The sequence below is a fragment of the Wyeomyia smithii genome, chromosome 1 (genome assembly GCF_029784165.1).
Source record: "Wyeomyia smithii strain HCP4-BCI-WySm-NY-G18 chromosome 1, ASM2978416v1, whole genome shotgun sequence".
Lineage (NCBI taxonomy): Eukaryota > Metazoa > Arthropoda > Insecta > Diptera > Culicidae > Wyeomyia > Wyeomyia smithii.
Genome location: NC_073694.1, coordinates 34,684,988 through 34,711,303, shown reverse-complemented (window position 1 = coordinate 34,711,303; position 26,316 = coordinate 34,684,988). Strand labels below are relative to the sequence as shown.

At 38.9% G+C, this 26,316-nt stretch overlaps 1 protein-coding gene across 6 annotated transcripts in view; it reads right to left on the bottom strand.

The window, feature by feature from the left end:
- The window catches only part of LOC129718382 (septin-4), a 45,283-nt gene that overhangs the window by 1,256 nt on the left and 17,711 nt on the right, over positions 1–26,316 (bottom strand). For 4 of the 6 annotated variants that reach the window (XM_055669129.1, XM_055669130.1, XM_055669131.1 and 1 more), the window contains exons 2-5: positions 14,011–14,349; positions 759–1,197; positions 378–694; positions 69–313 (exon numbers count right to left, since the gene is read on the bottom strand). In XM_055669129.1, the coding sequence (XP_055525104.1) occupies positions 69–313; positions 378–694; positions 759–1,197; positions 14,011–14,017 (1,008 nt within the window). In that variant the 5' untranslated portion in view covers positions 14,018–14,349. The remainder of the gene's footprint in view (positions 1–68; positions 314–377; positions 695–758; positions 1,198–14,010; positions 14,350–26,316) is intronic. The other 2 variants (XM_055669128.1, XM_055669134.1) reach the window with 1 other exon arrangement.

Below are 26,316 nucleotides of genomic sequence, written 5' to 3'. Positions count from 1 at the left end.
GTTTACGTTAGATATTATTCAAATCAGGTAAAACCTGAAAGGAAATAAGACACCAAAAGAAAGCTTACCTCCTCTTCTTTTTGCTGCAGTAACCGATCGGTTTCGTTAAAACTGGTAGCCTCATTACTGGAAGCGATCGATTCCCGCTTCAGCTTGTTGCGCTCGCGCAAGGCGTGTTGCGAGATTTGCGAGATGCACTGCGCTCGGAAGTTCTCGTAATGCACGTCACGGGTAGTGTCCTTCAGGTCCTGCATATGCGTCGAAATCAGCATCGTCCGGAGCTTAATGAGATCACTGTGCTGCGGATTTTCGGCTGTAATTGGTAATAGGTTAAGTAAGACAATTTCCACAGAAAAACAACCAAAAGGTAAATATACCATCCACCACTCCCCAGGGATACTGACGGCCTCGGATTTTCTTGCCGGCAACCTCCAGCACCACGTTACTTCCGACCACCGCAAACGGTATGCTAGCTTTCAGCTCCCGATCCTGCTGCTTGAACTCTTCGTCCTCATCGGAATCACAGTCAGGGAATTGGTAAATTTGAATGCCGTTGGTTTCGATGTCCTCGAGGATGCGGGTTTTCAACTTTTGCACTTCGGTCGTTGTGAGGGTGTCAGCCTTACCGATGACCACTACGATGTTAACTTTCTTGTGTAGCCGTCGCATCAAATCGATGTCCATTTGTCGGAGACTGAAAGAGTGAGAAAATTTCCTATCAATCTACTATTCTTCATTAGACTCATTCAATAACTTACCCATGACCCCACGGTGGCAGAAAGTACAGCATACAATGAACACGATTGTCCTGAATGTTCCGCCGGTTTAGACCGCTCTCGTCGGTGAAGAACTGCCGGAATTGTTCGTCGATGTACTGCGTGCAAACCCGCCAGCTGTCCTCACAGTTGATCGAGTCACCAAAGCCGGGCGTGTCCACAATCGTCAGTCTTAGCTTCACACCTTTCTCCTCGATGTCTAGCGTTTTCTTGTCGATTTTGGTAGTTTTTTCTATCCGCTCTTCTACCGAGGGAACGGTCCGGTGTTGGTACAGGTCCGTCAGGAAGAGACTGTTGATGAGCGTGGATTTGCCGAGACCACTTTCTCCGCACACCATCAGCGTGAACTCGAAGCCTCGTTTGACCGACTTCCGGTGCACCTGCTCGGCAAGGGTGGCAAAGCCGATGTAGTCGCGTTCGGCTGAAAAGGAGAGATGGAGCTGAGTTAATCAAACTGCGGATGGCTGGTGCTTATGTTAAATTTTATTAATTGTCAAGACATAATCTGAATATGCACGGAAAACATCAGGTCAGTTAATAAACTGCGTCACTCAACAGGTTATGGGCCAGTGAAAGAGAATAATGTCTTCAATAATCCTAAACCAGATCCGAAACAAGATGTTTTTTTCTTTCTTAGTAGGCGATCGTGAGTCAGTATATTACTGCATACTTTGCATAGTGGGATATAGTAACAACCGTTTACGAGTTAGCTCCCCCGTTTCGAGAGATTACCTTTTTCTAATTTTTTTACCCTTAAAAACTTTTCGAAGAGTTTATCATCACCACTGGCAATCATTCTTACCTATGAAAAATGTAGCATACATTTCGAGTGCATTACTTCTGTTTGCCAACTGTCATGTTGACACCGAAGAGGGTTATTTATGCCACAATTGAATTTCTATTTTCATTAGACAGTGATTTTGGTTCCACCATATAGAATCCTTAAGAACAATTTTGCAAAATATGACGATATATCTTTATTCGAAAGACATTCAGCCGCATGATTTTTTTCTGATAGGAACAAGTGGCTGCAAGTGGCAAGAAGCGAAGCACGTTTGTTTTTATACTTTGGGGTCGTACACAAATTACGTAACGCTAAAAACCTAGATTTCAGACTCCCTCCCCTGTAACGATAAGTAGCGCTCGATATGACCCCTCCCTGAAAATACGTAATGCTGGACAACCTGTCCTCCCTTTCAAAATTGCAATTTTGAACAAACATCACAGTTACGTAACGGTCTCAGCTCAGCTCAGATGCGGAACAAAGCGTTATCAGCAATTTACTGGCAGTTTTTGAACAGATATTGCCGACATATTCAACGCAGCTTCTCAGCGAAACTTTAGAAAAACATCGCATGTTTCTAGCAAAGAATCCTTTAAGACTCGCTAGAAACAGGTACAAACTGTGCAATAGATTCTTAAATTCTCATTACCTTGAGCGAACTCAAAGAACGTCGATATCCAAGAAAGAACTGGTCTTTTGTTCGATCAAAACAGAAGAAATATGGGTTACCAGTTTCGATTCTTTTCTCAGTGATTCGTCTGGTAACACAGCTTCTTCCAAGTGCGAGCTATTTGCTGAGTATTTTAAAGCAGTTTTTTCGTCTTCACTTGCTGCGCCAAATCAGATCAATGCTGCATTACGTGATACTCCTCAGGACAGCTTCGATAGTTGAGTATTCGAATGCTTAAACACTCCATTTGTCCAGGTCCAGACGGGATCCCACAATCAATGTTGAAAAATTGCGCGTACCGACTGATGGTGCCTTTTGTCAAGCTGTTTAATACAGAGAGATTCAGCAACAAGGATTGTTTTCTGCACGATGGAAAAAATCAATGCTCACGCCGATTTATAGAACAGAGGACAAATGTGACATCGAGGACTTCCATTACGCGTGTTCTAAAGTTTTCGAGATAGTAGTCAAAACAGTGCTGTTTGAATCGTATCAAAATTATATTTCTTGTGTGTAGTAGTTCTTATCGTTGATTATTCGCTCAATGGATGTTGGCTTGCAAGTAGATGATGTGTACACAGACTTCAAGGTAGCGTCCGATCGTGTTCAATTGGGGCTCTCTTGTGTGGTTGTAGAATGGTTGTAAAATGGTGACTGACAAAGGTAAATGAGTTAGTATTGGGTCGTCACATTCTGAGCCATTCACGATTTCTTCTAGAGTGCCGCAGGGAAGCAATCTAGGCCCACTTTTGTTTGCAACCATTGACGATGTTGCTGCTTTATTACAGCGAGCCTTCAGCAGGAAGCTACAACCAATCAGCTTTCCCTATAGTTTGTCTGGGCAAGGACTCCAGCACGTGTGCAAAGTTAAAGATCTTGCCGTAACTTTAGATAGCCAGCTTACATTCCGGACATACTATGGGCATGTCATCTCAAGAGTCAACAGGCAGCTGGGATTCATCTCCAGGAATGACGATGGTTTCCGAGATCAAGTGTGCATTATTGTACTGTGCCTTGGTACGTTCGATGCTTGAATTTGCTATTTTTGCTTGGTTTCCATTTAACAAAATTTGGATTGACCGCATAGAAGGTGTCCAGAAAAGACTCGTCCTCGTACAATGCCACGATCCTGCCGTATGTTACGGAAAGGAATCTGCGAAGATGATAGCTTCTGAACATAGACAGAAGGTATGGCCGGTACGGTCAGTATAACGCGATCAGGTTCATTACAATGAGATTTAACAAGACTGCACAGATCTGTACGATTTTAACGAACCCATCAACACGTTTTTGTGTCACCTAAAGATACTCTTTTTGTTGATTGTAGTTTAAATTTTGTTCATTGAGACGAAACGATACCTTTCAGTTGATCTCGAGGTACGATGCTGGACTAACAAGCCGGTCGACGTAGCTTCGAGTCTCGACTCGGAAGAGAATGTTAGTGTCAGTAGGATCGTAGCGCTAGCCCCGCAATTGTCCTGTATATTAAATAGTTGTCTGCGAAGTCTGTGTATAGTGAACAAAGGGTTGATTTCTGAATCGGAATGTTTGCTTTGCTTTTTAAGATGAAACATTGTCAGATGATATTTTGAATATAACATAACATAACATAACATAACATAACATAACATAAAATAATACAATATAACGAGTTCAGTTTACACGGAGAAATTGTTATTTGGGTAACAGGGCATTTATGCAGGACTGTTTACCGTGGAAGGCTCGTAAATATCTCAGCTTACGGGTCCATCTAGCCATCTCTTTTGGCGATTTTGAACAACATAACAACATATCCATCTTTGAGCCATTTCGAACAACATATACCGTTTTGATTCAAACTTCGAACACTTTACAACAAAAATCTTATTATTACAGGTAGTGTAATGAAAAGTATGATTATTATATAGCATTTCGTTCCTTGGAATATCCTGCACTTTGAGATGTATAGCTCTTCACAGCAGGGCCATTATCAGGGAATCAGCAGGCGTTGGAAAAAGTGACAGTTAGTATTCAGACGGATTGCCTATCTATCTCTTAGCGATTACGTTGAAGTGTTCGCAATTTGATTCAAAGCCGAGTTCTCAATTTTCGTTATTTTCACACAAAAAATATGTTTACCTCTTTATAAATAGACCTTAATTGCAACAAAAAATGAAATAAACTACATGCTGAACCTTAAAGATCGACAAGAAAGTTATTTTTTGTTGATTTTTAGTGCAAGGAGTTACATCATAGCTTAAGTGTTCGAAATTTGATGCACTGCCCATAATTCAAAAATTGGCTAATATGCCGTAGGCATCAAATCGAGAAAAACGCATTTGAAAGTTTTTTGTCGGTACAACATATTTTGACTGTTCATGACAACTTTTCTATTGAGTATATCACCCTTCATACATGCTGGAACCTTGCCGTTGAGTTGAAACAGAGAAATCTGTAGAAAAATTCCTTCCGCCACGTGTTTTCAACACAGTAGCCGTTTTTTTCAATTATAAACGAAAGGTCAGTTGACAAAACGGTGTGCAATTCGGCTAATATCCATACGATGTGAATTATATCGTACTCGTTGGTGATGAAAATGGTTTTAAATTTAATAAAACAACACGGAAGCACCAGTGAGGATGAAAAGGACGACGAGACAATTGTTACGTGCAGCAATATAATAATACAACGAAAATATTATTATTCATGGTAATCTCACAATCCACTTTTCTATTTTTTCTCATTAAATCAAAAATGAAATCCGAATCTTCTCTTCATTAATATTAGTCCTAATCAAAGAGCTAAATAGCTGTTTTTTAAATGTAAAGATTTATGACAGAAAAAAACGTTTGATCATTGGGTTTCGCAGTACAACAAATAAATTCTTGTAGCATCAAATATTCTTCGTGAAAAAGTCAAATTTGAGTCAAGGGCCTTACGATCGCTCACCTGTCGCCAGTAACCACCAAGCTACAGCACACTTTCGAAAGTTAGAAGAAACACAGTTCAGTAATAATACACTGGTTCGTGAACATGCCACAGGTTCATATTGGATATTGGATATTAGCCAAATTCTCAATTATTTTGGATATTAGCCAAAATTGTTTCACGTTTACTGCCTTCCCTAATGCATTTTTTGACAACCGGCTTCCGTAGGGACCTTGTTTAGGGTGTGTACCATCACGAGAAACTGTTTTCTCGATTTTAGTAAAAATGGCATATTAGCCAATTTTTGAATTATGGGCAGTGCAGTAAGGTACGTGAAAGTTGCTGAATTAACAAGTTCGATTCTAATGGTCATGAAAGAGGTGGTATGCAGCAAAGCATTACACTGCGCGAGACCACCATGCAAAATTATGTAACGTAGAAGTGGGGGAGTATTTAAAATTGCTTTATTCCGCGTTACATTATATACGAATGTGCCCTAAGAAGTGTTAGATTTCGTCATAGAAAGATGCCGCTCCAACTCCATCTGATGTTGAAAAGGAGAAAAAAGTGATTTAAAAATCTTGGTCAACTTTGATTTTTTTTGCAAAAGATAAATTTGCCCAATAAAAATGCGCGTTTTTGGAGAGTTTTTGTTACGTAACGCTGATCTTATTTCCCTTCTTGCTGTCGTTTAGTTCCCCATAAACGAATGTTATTTTTGCAGTTAATCTTATTCCCATGTCGACGAAGGCATTAATGGTTAAATATAATATACACTAGGGTGGGGAAAAGTGATCGATTTTCCAATTTTTTTGGTTCCTTTTGGGGCCCCAAACAACCCTAAACTTACCTGAAGTCGTTTGGTTTTGTTTCCGCTGGGTGCATTGTATTTCAAATTTGTATGAAAATTTATATGGGAAAACCTACTTTTTTGCATTTACCTTTCTAGAGTGCTCAATAATGCTCTAACAATGCACAACATTATGTTAAAGTATAGTATTTTAAATGCCTAACAACTTTGCAGAGGACACTGAAGTATGTCGAGTATGTCGATTTAAATACAGAAAATCTTGTTTTCTGCCAACATTACCAATGTACCGGCGTCAGTAGGATTCCCATCAGAAGTAACCTGTCGTAACGACTTCATACACTCAGCTATAAATTTCGACATACTCAACTTTGAACAGCTCTAGTATTTTTTTGGGACACCCTAGCTCTTTAGTGTCTTCGGCCAAGTAGTTAGGCAGCAAAAAACCTACCATTTGAAGTCATGAAGCCTATGGTTTGAGCCATTTTAAGCTCTTTAGGATGGAAAATGCAAAAAAGTTGGTTTTTCCATACAAATCTCCATATAAATTTGAAATGCAATGCGCCAAGCGGAGACAAAACCAATTGACTTCCGATGAATTTAGGATTGTTTGGGGCCCCAAATAGAACTGAAAAAACTTGGTTCTGGCTTTCTGTTATCAAGTTTCGTTTTTTCCATGTAACGATTCCCCACCCTAGTATATATACTAGGGTGCCAATCATCGTATGGGAAAAAAAGTGACCAGAAAATTTCAAGAAGAAACTCTATACAAAATGTTCACCTGCTCGAAAAAACAACCTGTGCGAAATTTCAGCTCAATCGGACTTAAAATGGGGTGGCGCAAAGCGATTATAGTTTGGCCTTTTTGAAAATCGAAAAATCACCCAGAAATCGGTACGTGAAATTTCGGTTTTCGAAATTTTTTTTTGATGCCAAATGATTTGAAAACACATGAAACGTCGAGATTGGTGTCATCTGAAATTTTGTTTTTTTGCAAAAATCGACTCTCTGGGACTTAGTCGTTTTTTCAATTGTGGAAGGCGGAGCTCAAAACATTTAGAATTTATTTAATTAAATTGATTGCTAGTCTCTCGAAATAACCTGTCTAATGATATACACAATAACTAGCATCGAATACATTATGTTTGATTAGGGTGGTTCATTTATTCGACACAGGGTGGTTCATCATATTGGGTAAAAATGAGTTGAAAATGAAAAAAAATCACTTTTAACTGAATTCCAATAGAGAAATTCCTGAAAATATAATATTTGTTATATCATTGTCGTTAGGGTGGCAATGTTGTACTGAAAAAAATACCATGTAAAATGGCAAGATATTACAAAACAAATTACCAAAATGGTTCAAAAAACTACTCTGTGCAAAAAAAATTAAATCAACCAAAAATAAGATTGTGTCTCGCGGAAAATGTTGAATGCTTCCATGTCATTTGCAAAATCACACACGAGAGGTGCCTGAAATTTGGGTATTTGATACATGTTTTCGATTCCAAGTGTCTTAAAAGTTACATAAAACGGTGGAAACTGACGGAATATGTTTTTTCATTTCGTTTGAAAAATATACTCTCTATGACACTTGTACATGTTTTTTCGAATGTTGTACCAGACAATTTATTCTTTTTATTTACCACAATAATGTCCTTTGCCAACACTTGATCGAACACACAGTGCTCTGGCATATATAATCGGACAATAGACTGTATCGATGTTATTCAGTGATAATGAGAGTATAGGGATCTCAATCAGATACGCAACACAATTGAATCGTTGTCTCTGGGTTTGCGTCGTTTTGACAGTTCGACCATACATTCTCTGTCAAGTTTACATCATCAAAACGTGAACGTGCCCATTGGCTGAAACTTTGCATAGACGTTTTTACAGGCAAAAGATGCTATGTTGTGCTATTGGTTTAATTTTTTTGAAACTCAACTCATTTTTGAAAAGCTATTGAAAAATGCTATTTCGGATAGGTATTGATGATTACAAATATTTTTAGAGCTAACACGGTTGGTTTGAGCGGTGTGACGTCTTCGGCAAAGTTGTAGATAATAGTTTTGTCTTTCAAAAAAAAAAAAAAAAAAAAATATACACTCTAAAAACAAATTACAGGTCGGACTCGATTATCCGGAGTTTTGAAAAACATTTCGCTCCGGATAATCGAACCCTCCGGATAATCGAGCCATTTTTAATTTTTCAGTTTTTAATATCTTTCATCATCTAGAACAGTGAGTTTTGTCTTTAGACTGTTTGTCGGCGTTTGTTATACATATATACGTAATAATAAATTATGTTATATTGATTATTTCGAAGATGAAAAAACGAAATAAAATAAATTGAAACTGCCAAAGACAGCTTTTGCTTCGAGAGATCAAAGGAAATGTTTTCCAGGAAATATAAGAGAATGTGATTCGATTTATATATTTATTTATTATGTTATATATAGACTATTCCGAAAATTATAAATACATCTTCTTTCTTGAATAAAACAAAAAATACAGGATTTTTCGGGTCATTTTATTCTGAAATATAGATAATGTGTTTTCTTTCCAGTTTCAATTCAAGTTGGGATTATTTTTCGTAGGATACGCGAGTTCTCTAACTTTTCTCTTAACACTATCCATTAGCTTATGCACAGTGTGTTCTCCGACCATTTTTACCACTTCAAGCCAATCTTTTTTAAATTTTTCAACATTGTCCGCTAGTTTGACATATTTCCTCAGATTTGCCTTGGTCAAAGCCCAAAAAGTTTCAATAGGGCGAATTTCAGGGCAGTTTGGAGGATTCAACTCCTTTGGGACACATGTGACATTATTTGTTTTATACCACCCTAGTGCATCCTTAGAGTAATGGCAGGAAGCAAGATTGGGCCAAAAGATTGGAGGATTGTTATGCTGCTTAACCATGGGTAACAACCTTTTCTGCAAACACTCTTTCACGTAAATTTTACCATTCATTATGTCATTCGTAATGAATGGACGAGATGTTTTCCCACATTCACAAATGGCCTGCCAAACCGAAGGTAATGGTTTGCCGAATTTTTCGGTGTAAATGGCTTTCACTGGTCCAGGGACATCCTTTCCCTTCGGTGATGTATAAAATTTCGGTCCTGGCAGAGTCTTATAGTCCAGTTTTATGTAGGTTTCGTCATCCATGATAACACACCCCATTTTTTTGGTCAGAAGTTTGTCATAAAGCTTCCGAGCTCTCGGTTTCACAGATTCAGCTTGTTTTGGATTTAGTTTTGGCTGCTTCTGCTTCCGACGGGTCTGCAGACCCATTCTTCCTTTGGCACGCATAACGTTACTCGCCGAGGTTCCAAGCTTTCTCGCCACATCTCGTACTGATACTGAAGGATGCCGCTTGTAGTATTCCTTAACCTTTTTGTCCATTGTGGGATCAACAGGCCCGGGTTTTCTACCACGTCTTGGGGCATCAGTAAATGTGCACTCTTCACAATACTTCCGCAATGCGGTTTGAACTGCTCCGACACTTATACCTTCTTCTCTGGCTAATTTTCTTATAGAAAGACCACTCTCGGTGCCCCATTTGTGCACAATTCGCTTTCTTTGCTCGGGAGAAAGGCCACGAATTTTCAAAATTTCGCACTAAATGTTAGAAAAATGACAGCATCTATTTCTTTTGGATGTAAACAACAGGACGCAGCCAACGTTTGGTTGAATACTGCATGTTATTTGAAATGACGGTTGATAGTAAGTGTATTTATGATTATCGGAACGGTCTATATTTATTATTTAGTTTTTAAGTTAATATTTTATTATTTAGTTTTTATTATGTTAAATATTTAGAAGAAATGAGGTGTATGTATACAGACCCTGTTCGATTTTGATAACACTCATGATTTTTTTCTATTTCTTAAGTGACCTATACCTTGACGCTCGATATGGCCACTAATGGGCTACTTTGCGGATTTCAAATTGTTATTGGTTTCGCTTGATGAGTTTTGCTTTAATTATCCAGAAGTATCCGGAACACCACCGGAACAGGCCTGCTCGTGGATCTAAGTACTGCATTGATCATGGTCATTATATTAGACCTTTAGTGGTTGTCCTCATCAGTAACAAAAAACCATAAAACCTTGCTCATGAAGGTTGTAGAGTAAGAATTGGTTGAAGGAACGAGCAGAAAACTGCTAAAAACGTACTGCCTGAACAGGAGGGGGCACTGTTGTTAAAATTTTGAACGACTCCGAAACTCCCAATTACCCGGAAGACAAAAGTACGTTATAAAAATGCAGAAGAAAAAAAAATACTCCGGATAATCGAACCATTTTTTCCGGACAATCGAGCCCCGGATAATCGAGCCCCCGGATAATCGAGTCTCCGGATAATCGAGTCCGACCTGTATTATTTTTGAAAAAAAAAAATATAAGAGAAAGTTAAAAATTAATTATCCAAGACAGCCCATTTAAAAAAAACTGGTTTTTTTTCATAAAAACTACGAAAGATTACCTGAACAACGAAACCGGTCATGGAGAAATCAGAAAAAGAAGTTAGAATTTTTTTTAAATTTATTTTTTTTTTTCACAGGTTACTTTTTTTGGAAGAACAAAGTTATTATTTACAACTTTATACCTTATGTCAATCAAATAAACCGTTTTGACTGTAAAAATATTTTTAATTCCTCATAGAGTGCTCTATTGGAAATTAGAAATATATCTATAGTCGAAACGGTTTGTTTGATTGGCATAGTGTCTTCGCTAAAGTTGTAGATAATATTTTGTCCTTCCAAAATAAAAATATGCCCTTAAAAAAAACAATTGAAAAATATTAAAAAAAAAAATTTTTTTTCAAAAAACGATAACTTTTTTTTCCTGATTTCTAAATTTCTGGTTCTGGATTTTTGGTTTCATTGTTTTGGTAATCTTTTGTAGGTTTTATTAAAAAAATCAGATATTTTAAAATATGAGCTCTTTTGAATAATTAATTTCAAATTTTTCTTCTAACTTTTTTATTGAATAAATAATTTTTTTAAGTGTATTTTTTTTAGAAAGACAGAAAAATCATCTACAACTTTGTAGAAGACGTCACACCAATCAAACGAACCGAAGTGCTTTTTTCAAATAAGCACTGTTAAATTAACCAGCCTAATGAAACGTAATGTATTCGATGCTAGTTATAGTGTATATCATTATACAGGCTGTTTTGAGAAACTAGTGATCTATTTCAAAAGATAAATTCTAAACATTTTGAAATCTGTCTTCCACAATTCAAAAAACGACTAAGTCCCAGAGAGTAAATTTTTGCAAAAAAAATTTTTTCAGATGACACCAATTCTCGACGTTTCATGCGTTTTTAAGTCATTTGGCGTCAAAAAAAATTTCGAAAACCGAAATTTCACGTACCCCCTCCCCCCTTGGGTGATTTTTCGGTTTTCAAAAAGGCCAAACTTCAATCGCTTTGCGCCATCCCATTTCAAGTCCGATTGAGCTGAAATTTTGCACAGGGTGTTCTTTCGAGCAGGTGAACATTTTGTATGCGGTTTTTTGAAATTCGAGATGACCATTCTGGCTGGCACCCTATATATACATAGGTACGAAGAATGACTCGAATTTCCGGTTTAAAGTAAAGCGGTGTTAAATTCACAAATGGCCGATTTTGAGCCACTCCTTCGAAATTTCAAAAGCACAAGACTTGGTAATAGGTAATGCGACACCTGTGAAAACGGTATTTTATGTGTAATGAGTATTGTTTCACCTTGAAGCGCAACAGTGATGACGTAGAACGCCAAAAACAATGTTCGGTAGATTTTTTCACAAGTTTTCTGAGTTTTCGGCTGAAAATACCTTCCTGCTCTATCAAACAATGCGGAATACCTTTTCAAATGGCATTTGCTCGTTGATGGAGATCTACGTCACAACCCAAAAGCACGTGTTTTTTCGCTACTAATACAGACAAATGTCTTCTTCTTCATCACCTAGCACCACCCTCATCTGCGATGGATCTGCGGAAACAGTTGCCTTGACAGGGATCTGTGGTATTCCTGCTTACGAAGTAAAGTGGAGCTCTTATCATCATAATTCGGCCACAAGTGCAAAAGTCCGGATTATACGGTATCCAGTCGCAAAAAAACATTGTGTGACATTTATGTGAGGCACATTTCTGACTTTCACAAACTTTTCACCTTAACTCAGCTGGATTTTCAAAACTCTCTTATTGATAAAGAATTTAAATTGACAAAAAAGGATTTAAGCTTGTATCTGAAGTTAAAGTTAATTTAAAAAAAAAAAAAACTAGATTCTGTTGATTCTCCTGCACGCACTTTCTTACAGAAAACGTCGAATCTTATTACATATTGTAATTTGGGTTAAGGTGAATAAATGTTTCGCGAAAGACCTTTATTCCAAGCTAATAGGGTATCGGCGCCATTATCATCAGGTTTACCAAATTATCGTCCGGAGGGTTAATGAAGCCATAGAAAGAAACTAATCTTTTGTAGGAAGATGCTCTGCATTATGAAGAACCATCATGCAAGAAATTAACGCGTTAATAGAGCCGATATCCTTATACGTTAAAATGTCAAATAAAGTGTAAATAAATCACGCTACGTTCAAGAGTCTTCCAGGTCATTTCTTCGAAATAAGAAATTGCATGCTGGATTGGATGCTATAAAAATGGATTTATCGTATTGCTCAAAAAATATTTTCGCTGTGAGATTTTACCAACTCTTTTTCCATTTCGAAGAATTCATTTTCCTTTATATCTTCTGATTCAATTAGAAATTGAGTCTTTGTTTACTTCTGCATTACGGCTAGTTGTTTCCTTCTATAGCCCAAGAAACAGAAGTCATTGCAGTATGACGTATTTTAACTTCTTCCAGAACATTGGCCATACACAATAAACCGGATTAGGTTAGTTGAAAATTTATTTTCATCGAATGATTAATCACATTATTTCACTCAAAAATCAGGCAAGATGTAACATTTTTTATTGTCAATGGTACAATCAGCAAACATAACTATCTGTGTGAGTTCCATCAGCTCTTGCGTTTTATATCATCGTGGTGATTTATTATCTAATTCATATCTAGTGAAGCATCTTCATCGGATCTTATGTGTTAACAATAAGTATAATTGTTGAACATTAAATTGAATTATTTTTAGTTCATTTTTCATCAATATTCATTATTACTATAAATCTAATTATCATTCTTAGCAGTAAATGTGAAGAATTTAACATGGCTTTTGTAGGATTGCCTAAACTGGAAACTCTGACCCACAGCTGGCTGGCTCTCATCATCATTCCCACAATTATCGAGCCAAATCATTTGTCCAATTGATAAGTCTCTTGGCTGCCAATAAAAGCCGTCTTCATTACCAGCCAGTCCAAACATTTTATAGAATGACATTTCCTGCATGGTAAACACTGCACTTCGCTATATTCATTCTACCCACCTCCGAAGGGAGGATGCTAGCTAGCAGTGCAATCAAGCAGCACTTTTGGTTCGCTGACCGTATTGTATGACACCATCGCCCGATATCATAACCCGATACGACGTGCCTATCCATGTGTGGCTCGGTAGACCGGGCAAGGTGGAACAACGACGAAATTATGACTTAACTCCCCACGGCCACGGTTTTACGTATTGGCTATTCAAGCCCCCCTCCTATAATAGCAAATACGCCATCCATATCGCGTCGGTTCAGTGCCTATCAGGTGAAATAACCAACTCCGACGCCGCGCTCTGTCCACTTTAGCGAAACCGACACTCACGGTTTCGCCTACGAATAACTGGAATGCAAATATCACACACAACAAACACTTTGTGTACTTATGAACCGATAGATGGATAGATAGGTCTGATGGGCAAAGCGGAACGGATTGGTTTTCCTGGCTAGATATAGCATTTCTTTTTGCTTTCCTTGCCATTCTTTAGCAACAAAACAACAATAACACATACTTCCGTCTTATGTAATTGTGTCACAGCCGTTCAATTCGATTATGGTCGGAAGGTATTTGGGCCAGCACTGGCAGGAAATCAAATTAAAAGAGCGAAAAAACAACACAATAGAAACTTTTGTCATACTCACCAGCCATATTTGGGTTTTCGCTAGCGCGTTTTTCCCGTTCCCGTGTTGTTGTAGTGTGCCTATCCCAATACAGGCCAGTTGGCTGGCTGGCAGTGGAAAATATTCCTCCCTCCTGATGCTTCGATTTGCTGGATAGACAGGACGTCGCCCTGGTTTTCCTCGCGCCACACTTCCGCTGCGCCCCTTCAGTAACACACTGCTTTTTCTTCTGGTTTCACCTTTTCGTTTGCATCTGGATGCTGCTTGGTCACTTTCAAGACATTTTCAACACTTGCTGCTGCCACCAGCGAGCACCTGGTCAATATGTTCACACGTTCACACTTTTTCGTTGCCCCGAACCTGCAAGATTTTGGTTGTACAATTTTGAGAGGAGAAACTTTTTCTTTATCACTGAACCGTAGCCATCATTACTCGGAACTGCACTCTGACGGGGTTTGGCTATCCGACTGTCTGTTTTGATATCAGTCACACTAAAACAGCTTGGATAGATTTTCTGCTCTTCCTTACCACGCGGCTGCGCGCGCTTGAATGGGATATTCGCGACCGACCCCTCGTACCTTTCGGTTATACCACTGGCACTGTAGCACGAGCGGTTATCCGCGGGGTGCGGCGCGTCTGTGTTGCGTAGGCACCGGGCACGCGTGGCTGTAGGTTGCCACAGGCAGGAGGACGGAATCGGCGAGTAGCTGTCGTGTATTTGTATGCGTGTTAGATGGTGAAAGAGGGGGAAATTTTCGGCAAAAGAGCTATGCGCCAGGGGCGGGGGCGAATAATTCATTCATCTAACACTGTAAGGATCTGTGCCGGTGCTGCAGAGACATCTGGTTTATTCCGTTTGTTTTCAGGCGGTACTCCATCTGGTGTGTGCTCACCTCACCAAATACACGGTCGCCATGCGAACATGGGTCATGTAAGACCGCGCCGAGCAAGAGGTGAGGAGCTGAGATTTGTTTTGGGCACACAAAACGCAGCAAACCTGTCTATCAGCTGTATGAGTATGTAAATTAAAGTGAATTTCAATCGGCGACTAGGTGCGGTAACCATTTAACTACAAAATGTGAATGGTAACGCAACACGAAATGTTTAATTCATTTGTTATTTTTCGGTTTCTTAGTTACTTAGATAATATCAAATGATATTCATTTTTCCGTTTTTTTGAAGTACAGACTGCCAAAATTTTCTAACAAAGAGCGTGCTTTGAAGCTGAGTACTGACTTTTGTTCAAATACCCAGTGATGAGCACCACTACGGCATCGTTTTCACCAATTTTTGAGAGAAGAAAGGCTAATTCGCTAAATTTGCCTGGAAACAAAAAAATAGACAAGTACAAATCTTGCTTTCCACAGGTAGGTGCAAATATCAGATATAACAGTTCGGAGTAGCACCATAAACTTTCAGATTAATTGATCAAATGGGGTTTTAGTTCTTGTACAAGCCATTGAGCTTAGGAAATAGCGTTTGTATGAATGTTCGAATAAAATAAAAGACAGTGAGCAATTGATAACACTTGTGACATTAGTAGTTATGAACTCATTGAGGTGAACACTCTATTATAGTGCAATTATTTACAGTTTGGGTCATGAAGAATAAAAATACTGTCTTTTTTACGTAGAATTGCGTCTTACGGCAATGTATATAAAGTACAAACCCAAAAACTGAATACAACGAGAGCGTCACGAAAATTGTCCACACTACGTGTCATTTTAGATTTATCGTGAATATTTGCCTAGTACTTCGTTAAAACTTACGCGCTTCGCAAATACCACAATATGATAGTTATCAAAATTATATTTTTTGAAAAATTTTGCAATAAAGAAAAAAGTAACAGATGATTTCTAGAGAAATGAGCCTTAGGTATGTATTTTCGAAAGGATTATATTATGAAACGTGCCTGTAGCACAGAAAAATAGTGTTGGATATTATTTTAGCACTCCGCTTGCGCTAACGAGGCAGCAGCCATGTTGATTATTAGCATACTCTGAATGGGTAAACCATTCAGCTGCGTAGCCGCAAGGTTACAGAGTCCGCTTTGTCAAGCGGGTGGTCGTGGGTTCGAATCTTTGTAGAATCAGGCCATTTCGATGTCAAAAAAAGGACTTTTAAGCATGGGTTTATTCTCAGGCTCCCCACCAGTTACCCTTCCTTCACGCTGAAATCTACAATACCTTTGCATGACTTCCTCCTAACAAAAATAAGAGTCCCTCTTATCAATAAAACTGGCCAGAAGGACGCACGACGAAACCTCTCCAGGGAATTATAATTGGCGATATTTGGCAGGAGGAAGGAGGCTGGATATAGGAGAACAGTAAACGTGTAAAAGGAAGGGTAGCACATTACACACAAGCACTGATAAAAAATAATAATAAGCATGCCACTTCTCAATATAGCAGACACCCGGGCATTCACAATAGATCAACGATTATGGTCGCAGTTAGGAAGTCCATACAGGAAAACAATGGGTACACCAATTGCCCAAAGATTTTGTCAGTTATATAACCACTATCGATAAAGTTTATTTCGGGAAAAATATCGCAATATAATTAAAAATAATTTTAAAAAATGGACATTGAAACATTACCTATACATGTAAAAGGTGAACTAAGAAGTCAGGCACTATGAACTAATTATTTGAACTTTTTTACTCTTTAAGCGAACTAAACGAGGAGTAAACTCTGCCACAATTTGGAGACCAATTAATCAAGGCTATATAAAGCTACTACAATCTATGAAAAATTGCCGTCACTATCTTGATTATTGTAGTAAAAAAAAAAAATAAACATTTCCAAAACTAAACCACGCATTAGGTAATATATTGAGAAATTTAAATAAAACAGAAATGTTCAAACGTTGATCTGAGGTTATTAACGATAATCGAAATAATAAAAATAAAACCGACGATCGTTGAGCATTAGATCAAACGATTTATGTAAATTGAATGATAAATCGATTGATTATAATTTACTGTAAAATTATTAAAACATACCTTCTCTGGGTGTTTAAATATTTAATAATAATTTTGAATATTATAACAGTAATAGAAAATAGTTTACACCATCTAATCACATACACAACTGATTTAAAACTTAACTACAACTTTTGCGGCCATTTATCAATTTTTTCTCCACTATACGTTTTGCTGTCAAAAACATATTCACCACTGTTCTCTCTCTTACATTCTCAAGAAAAAAGCCGGTTATAAACAAGTTATAAATAAGTTCTTACAGCAATTCGTAATATATTTACAACTTCAACTTATCATTCCGAATCCCAAATTAAAACATCAATGCGAGTGAATTAAAACCTAATGTTTTCCCTGTAACTTATTTATGATTTATTTATGACTTATTTATAACTTTTTCCTTTCATTTTGGTGCTGCAGGTGTTACTTGGGGTGACAATCCGTACCAACCGATCTGTATGTAATAAGTTATATGGGAACATTCATAAAGTTTTGTGACAAAATGTGACGAGGGGGAGGGTGGGGGTTCAAGCCAAGCTACGTAGCAAACATGAAACTAAGAAAAAAATTGGATTTTTCTAATTGTTCTTTTTTATCACTATTTTGTCTGCTTAGGGTCATTTTTATTCCTTTCTTGTCTTTTCTTGTTAATTAATGACTCAAGGTATGTTTTGGATAATAAAATTTGCAAAAAAAAAATGTGGGGGGGGGGGGGGGGGTTGTTATTAGCTACGTAATTATCTAGAGGGGGGTCCTGACTTTGTGACGAAATGCTACGATGGGGGAGGAGGGGGTCAAAAAAACCTAAAAAAAGCTACGTCATTAATGGATGTTCCCTATAATTCGTTGGGAGTGACAAAGCTAAGAAAGTACACTTCTTTGTTGACCAATTTCCTGGGATGGAACATAGGTATTTCCCCCTCATCTTCGGGGTTTGAAACCAAGGATATAGCGCCTTTACTTGCTTCAACTGTTACGGTTAGGACTTGAGTACTAACTCTAGTCCTAGCATTTTAGCTTATGGTTATAGCGTCATTACTCGCTCTCTGAAAGGAATATGAATTAGGAAAGTTCCATATATACTAAGAATTTGTCTATATCTCCTGTTTCTTGAGAAAATTAATGGCTCCGACTTCGGTCTATGTTCGGTCTTGCCGGACCCAAACTGCCACTGAAATCGAAATCAAAAACGTTTTGACCTTGAACGCCCGCAGCGACAGCGACGAAATGATGGTGGCCATCTTTTTTTATTTCTAAATTTTTCGCTGATGTCACTGTCAATTTTTCAGTTGCGGCTTTTGTTTCAAAACAACTCGACTGCGATCCAGAAATGCTACCAAACGCTAGTGGGGCTCTGATGCTACCACGAACGCCTGTTTCTACTATTCCGCTGAAGGTTTGAAGGACATTATGCCGGATCGATCTGGGATGGCATTTTTTCTATTCCTGAATCATTTTAATGATAACACCTCAAGCACGTAACAATACATACACTATTGCACTACTGGTAATTCAGAAAATGTACCACAAGTCACATAACTTCGAATTTTTCTAGTGAAATTAAAACCACGTCAAAAATTTGTGTCTATTCGCGCTCTTGGCTTGCTGCGATCTCTCGTTCTACATCCTTATACAGTGTCAGACAAAACAAAAAAAAAACACTCCAATGCAAAATTTTTGAAAGCGGCGAGCATTTTTACTAGTATGGTAATATGCATAGGGATCATTCCACGAAAAAGCACAAACTTGGACACGACCACCACAGATTTTGCTCAAACATGGGAGAATTATTTATCTACTGTCACTTTGGAAAAATCCAAAATTTGGTGTCGATTGGAATACCCCTCGCTCTGTAGGACCCCCCTGTTTATTGCAAAGTCACGCATTTTTTGCTCAAAATCTCTTTTTTCCTTTTTCTTACAATTCATAGACGTAATATCCCGGACGAACACATACGATTCGCATAGATTCTCTAGGATTCCTCACATTGGATTCGTGAGCGTCCTTGAAAAGGATTCCTGAAAAAAGAATCCTCAGGAATGTCCTGTATATGGCTCTAGGATTCTTGAATAAGAATCGTGAGCAGGAATCCTCCGGATCGTGTTTGCGATTTCTTTCACGATTCCGTCACCGTGTTAATCGGTATCCTGGGGATTCTTACTCAAGATTCTCTGTGTGTTAGTAAGGGATGTCCGAAAAATACTGATAGATGATTTTTGAAGAAAATAAACCAAGGAATCCAGAAAAAATATAAGTTTGGACCGAAAGTGTTGCCAGATAAATTATTTTTGTATTTGAAAACTTTATTTACATTTTTCTGCAAATGCAGCCATTTTTATATTAAATTTGATGATTTCATCGTGTTCCTCGAAAATTTTCACATAAGAAACACTTATCACCCCGTGGTAATATGAGCCAATCTCGAGATACAACATTTTTACGAAATTCAAAACTATCTTCGTAAAAATGCTATATCTCGAGATTGGCTCATATTACCACGGGGTGATAAGTGTTTCTTACGTAAAATTTTCCAAGGAACACAATAAAATTATCAAATTTAAAATAAAAATGGCTGCATTTGCCAAAAATTGTAAATTTAGTTTTCAAATAAAAAAAAACAATTATCTGGCAACACTTCCGGTCAAAACTTTTTTTTTCTGGATTCCTTAGTTTGTTTTCTTCAAAAATCATCTATCAATATTTTTCGGACATCTTACGTCTTTGAATTGTAAGAAAAAAAAAGAGTTTTTGACAAAAATTGCGTGACTTTGCAATAAAGAGGGGGGTCCCACAGAGCGGGGGGTATTCCAATCGACACCCAAATTGGGATTTTTCCAAAGAGACAATAGATGAATAATTCCCCCAACTTTGAGCAAAAGCTGTGATGGTCGTGTCCAAGTGGCATGTACACTTCGTATGGAATGACCCATATCCAGATTCATGATTTATAAGGTGTCCAGGGTGGCCATAGCATTTGAGCCTTCACATTTTGGGGACTTCCATGAAAGTTCACTTCTCATGACGCAAAACTAAATACAAAAAATTGAAAACACAAAAAAATTCTCGACGTTTAAAAAAACAGAAATTTGAATAAAACTAACACAATCCTTCTATAATCCTTCATTCAACTTCTATTTTTGTATGACATATTTCTTTATTGGAATTTTCGTGCCCCACAACTCTAAATCTGTCCCTGGCAACATGTCACACCAAGTTTGACGCAGCAGAAGTAAACAGTTCTAGTAAGACCAGGACAGATAAAAGTAGTGAAAATGACTACCAGAATTCTGTGAAAATTACAGCCAATCTGTTTAAATTTTCACTTCCAATGAACGCAGTACCTTTCAAACACACTAGAATTTCATCTTTGAAACGAGCTGCCACGTAATAAAATATAAACAATGTGCTTATCCATAACTAGTCGCAGTACACAAACCGAGTTTACAACATTACAGTTCATAAAATGAAACTCAGAATAATAAATTTTCAGAAAATTTTAAACAGTGAACATCAAACGAACCCGCTTTCACTGCGTCTGACGGATGACTTGGCTTTCATTTTTTTACGAATACTGAAAAAACGGTGGAAGAGAGAATGAATGTCGCATGAGAGCGAAATGTTCTCTTTTGATGGTAGAAAAAAGCATTGACGTTTATGGTGACTATTATTCACTTTCATGCAAAAGCGTTGGAATTTTTCTGCTCTGTGAGCCACACTGATTCCTGCTATAAGTAGCGACAAAATATAGAACCAGTTTGTTGTAAAATCGTCCCGAATCGTCGATTTATGCGGAAAATCGCAATTGACTTAAAAATACTTAATTGTTTCCGAGGTCCATTTCGGGATTTCGTTCAATTCGTTTTTGAAGCCAAAACAAGCAGGAACTCTTTGAGCGGGGGCCTAGTGTGGTTGGTAACGTCTCCGCCAACCACGCTCGACGCCTGGGTTCGAATCCCACCGCCGACATAGGTGTCGATGGTTGTGAGGTGGCGTGATCCACTCACAACCAACCCAAACTGGTCTAGATTCAATCCTAGCCGACACCGGGAGATTTTCTGAGGCGAAAAATCTCTGGGATCACGCCTTCCATCGCATGAGGAAGTAAAGCCGTTGGCGCCGGTCCGTTAATAAACGGGTCGTGAGTTAGGGTCCTGGGTGTGGAATCGCCTCCCTGGGCGTCGGTGATTGGCCACAACAGTGGCGGAACTAGACCGACGGAAAATAAGCGAGAATAAAAAAAAAGCAGGAACTCTAAGAATGAATCGAAACAGCCTGGAAAGCGATCCCTGTGAGCACTTGTAAAAATCAAATCGATTCTATGCCGAACAGGATGGAATTTATCCGAAACAAAGATTTGTCTCTGTTTCTATATTTTTACCACTTTGTAAAGGGTGATTTTTTTGCTATTTGGTTTTTCGTGTATTCAGATTTGACAGTTCACGCGGGAATTCTGACAGCTGTCAAAGTCTATTGTACTCAGTTGGGTTTGCCATTTTACCAAGAACAAACTTACGCCTGAACAACGCTTACAAATAATCGAATTTCATTACCAAAATTTGTCCTCCGTGAAAAGTGTTTTTCGCGCATTACGACCATTTTATGGTCATAATCGACCTACTGCAAGCTATTCAAGCTATTGTGACGAAATTCAAACCAGTTTTACTTTGTTGGACATAAACCCACCAACACGTATACACAGAGTGCGTACAGGAGAAAATATTGCTGCCGTATCAGCCAGTGTAGTGGAAGACCGTGAAATGTCAATTCGATGCCATTTGCAGCAATTGGGCTTGTGTTATTCGACTACATGGAAGATTTTACGAAAGGATCTTGGTGTAAAGCCTTACAAAATACAGCTCGTACAAGAATTAAGGCCGAACGACTTGCCGCAGGGTCGAATTTTTGGTGGATGGGCCTAAGAACAACTTGCCGAAAATCCACTTTTTTACCGAAAAATTGTGTTCAGTGAAGAAGCTCATCTCTGGTTAAATGGGTATGTTAATGAGCAAAATTGCTGCCGTTGGATCAAAGAGCAACCACAAGAATCGCCAATGCACCCAGAAAAATGCACGGTTTGGTGCGGTTTATTCGCTGAAGGCATCATTGGTCCGCACTTCTTCAAAGATGATCAAAATCGCAACGTTACGGTCAACGGCGCTCGCTATCGCGCGATGATTTCTAATTTTTTTACCGGAAATGGAAGAGCTGGGTCTTGGTGACATGTGGTTTCAGCAAGACGGAGCAACGTGCCACACATCGCGCGAATCAATGGACATATTGCGGAATGAGTTCGGTGAGCAATTCATCTCACGAAATGGACCGGTGAATTGGCCGCCTAGATCATGCGATTTAACACCGCTAGATTATTTTTTGTGGGGCTACGTTAAGTCTCTCGTCTATGCGGATAATCCAACAACAATTCCAGCCTTGGAAGACAACATCACACGCGTTATTCGCGAGATATCTGCCGAAATGCTCGAAAAAGTGACCCAAAATTGAACTTTTCGTTAGACCATTTAGAACGTAGCCGTGGCAAAACATTTGAATGAAATTATCTTTAAAAAGGAAATGGCCAATTTATCGGCTCAAATAAAGATTTCAAACAGTTTTGTAATTTTTATGCGTTTTTTTATTCAAAGAAAAACCAAATTCTTAAAAAATCACTCTTACTAGCAATACTCAGAGGGAGAGATATGTGGAGAAAATGTTGTGAGCAAAACGACCATGTCAAAATCCAGCCAAACGAACAAGAAAGGTAACACATTGAGAGGTATTGCAATCAGGTTCAATAAAGGATATATTTGTTTTCACACGTTTTCACGTTCTATTGCTAAACAATGAATTGAGAATGCTCCAAAATTGCTTCATCACAATGATTTTTAATTGGTGGTTCACAAACCGTTCGTATGGTCAACAAAATAATTATCAATTATGGTGAAAGTAAAAAAATTAAATATAAACATAAAATTTAACACTTTCACGGTTTTTGTGATGCTCTTGATTATTCCCCAGGACTTCCACCGTCACTATCAGTTATACGAGTCAAATGAAAAAGTTAGTCAACATTGCGCTTTGAGAAGAGATCTGGCACCTCTGACATGTGAAACCTAGCTGCCAAATTGGCGATTTTTTTTCATAGCTTATATCTCTCTATGAGTATTTCTACTTTGTGCAGATTCGAATTGTTTGCCCATTAACACCTGAATGGCGGAGAGGCAGAGGACCAAGACGGTAGGAGGAACGATTTCGTCACCACAGTGGATGAGGTAGACATACCGACCCCTACGTTAAGTGAAGTTAACCGTTATGTACTCGGCAGGGTACCCGGGTATCTTTTCAGACTATATTGCTTTAAAGAACAAGGATAACCTCAACCCAGCCAGCTGAAACTTATGGAATGCTCCTAACCAGTCAAAATAAACCATTTCCCATCATCAGACTGTTTATAGCGGCAGGAGGGGTCGATGCTGGAGGCTTCAAATTTTTATACCCCATTAGTACTCGGCAGAGTACCCGGGTACTCACAAAATGAAATGCTTCTTGCTTCTTCAGTTTTTGGCCGATTTTCAATATTGGCCTGTCGAAAGATTAGAAAATCTGTCTACTTTTAGAATCTGAGACCGACATGAGCCAGTGACCGCATTCATTTTGAGTTTCCATTTTATGAGTTGTCCGAAATGGCCATTTCGGGGCAGATTTCCGACCTTGAACACGGTCTCGAAGATCCGGGTTCACGGTAACCATATAAGGACCAATGGCTCTTTCGGCCCCACATATTAAAAATAGACAAATTTTCCAATCTTTTGACGGTTCAAGATCGAAAATCGATCAAGAATCGAGGAAGTAAGAAGCATTTCATTTTGGTGGTTACCCGGGTACCCTGCCGAGTACACACGTGTGTTAAAATTGCCGAGTACATATCGGTTAAGAATGCTGTTAAGAAGCTCAAGAACAACGAATCAGCTGGAAAGGACGGCATCGCAGCTAAGCTTATCAACCAGGGCCCGAGGAGGTTGACTTCTTGGTTGCATCAGCTGATAGTCATGATCTGAAATACAAAACAGCTACCTGCCCAATAAAACAACAAGAAGAGCAAGTTGGAATGTAAGAACTACCGAGCGATCACGATTCTCAACGCAGTCTACAAGGTGCTCTTCAAGATCATCTTTCGCCGTCTCTCGTCGCTACTACGAAGGTTTGTGGGAAGTTATCAAGCCGGTTTTGTGGATGGGCGATCGACAACGGACCAAATTTTTAAACTGCGGCAGATCCTCCAATAGCATCCAATATCCAATATAGCATCCCAATAGCAGTTATGGACGAAAATGGCTTTCCTGCGAACAAGACCGATTAAGGCCACGATGGATGGTGTACAACAGTGCTGTGTAAAGATTTCGAGTGCGGTATCAAGCCCGTTTGAAACACGCAAGAGATTTCGACAAAACGACGGTCTTTTTTGCCTCCTGTTCAACATTGCGCTTGAAGGTGTTATGAAACGTGAGACATTTAACATGCGAATCACGATCCTCTATAAATCTAGCCAGTTCATCTGCTTCACTGAGGACTTGGACTTTGTCGGAAGTAAGTTTCAGGCTGTTGCTGAACAGTACACCAAACTGAAACGTGAAGTTGAAAAGGCTGGATTGAAGGTGAATTCGTCGAAGACCAAGTAACTGTTAGCAGGGGGAACCAAGCGCGAATAGGCAGTAGCGTAGTGATCGACGGTGATGAGTTCGAGATGGTTAACGATTTTGTGTACCTCGGATCATTGCTAGCGTCAGACAACAACTGCGGCAGAGAAATCCGCAGACGTATCGTAGCTGGAAATCGTACTGGAAAACTTCGCTCTCGTACCAAGTGCATTATGTACACGATGCTTATAAGATCGATAGTCCTCTCCGGGCACGAGACATGGACGATGCTCGAGGAGGACTTACAACCACTAGCCGTTTCCGAACGACGTGAGCTAAGGACCATCTTTGGCGAAGTATTTAAGAATGACGCATGGAGGCGAAGAATGAACCACGAGTTAGCGCAACTCTACGGCGAGCCCATTATCCAGAAATGGAAGGGTACAATGTACAAGACGTAGAGCTAGGTGATTGGACCAAGTGGAGCAAGATCTCGTAAATGCAGAACGCTCAAGAAACTGGGGACAAACTGCCGTGGACCTAGTGCGTTGGCGTAACATTGTGACGAAGGTGAAATCCTGAGGGATGTTCCAACAGGAAGGTAGGTAAGTAAGTGCTATACATATATACAAAAGATATGTCACAAAAAACCTCGCAACAATACTGATGTGGTTTCGCACAACTTTAGCGTGTTCAACCTGTTGTTTTTTATAACAGTTGAGGCTGCAATAAGCTCGTTTACGAAATTAAATAAGACCAAGTAGCCCTACATTTTGTTACCTGAGGATGGATAGATAAAATCGGAATAAAATTATTAGTCTTATTGCAGTGTTATCGATAGCAATGCAACCCGCTATCTACCGAGTCGAATAAGTATTATTTCACTCCAAATCATTGTGATTACTGCAAAGATAGAGCATGTATTGTATTTTTTCCAAATACTTTCGAGTATCGGAACAGGAAGCCGAGTCGTCACCGATATGCTCTCAGTTTGTGCATAATTGCCTCCCTCCTCGACTGAGCTACAAGTGGTCCATGCATGCCGTCGTCGATGATTGCGAATGCGCCGTTGGAGAGACGAATAATTTCTTCAACGGCAACGCGAAACGCAGCACAGCGGCGTCGATTGCGGTGCAGGTAGCGAAATCGTACTCGAACAGCCGAAGCACGCGAGAGCAAGAGGAGATTGCCGCAATGAATTGAATGTATTCATCCTATATTTTGATAGCTGCCACTTTTCCTGCCATGGCCCGCTACCCCAACAGAGAAGGCCTTAAGATTCCGCAAAGACGCCCGAAACTATTTCGGTTTGAGGAAAAAGCGCAGTTAATCGACCTCGTGCGCGTTATTTTTTTTTGGTTGCGAGATTTTCACCAGCACTACACTTGCGGCTAGCCGATAAAAAATGCCAAGTAAAAACAGTTTCGGAAGTGGCTGCATTCATAACTTTTTGTATATAAGTCGACCAGATGAAAGCAAAAGTTTACTGGAGGCGATTCATGGGTGATCAGGTTAAGATGTTGTTTCTCACAGTGCAGCTGGTGGTGTTGAAAGTTCGGCATGTGAGTTTTGGAAAGTTGATAGGAGGACCATTCAACTTAGTTCAACAAGTATGGTTCGATCTGATGAGGTGCTGATGGAAGCGCCATTGGACAGCGCTTTAAATAGGCGCACAATTTTATAGAAATCGGAAAGATCTATAATTATGTTTTTATT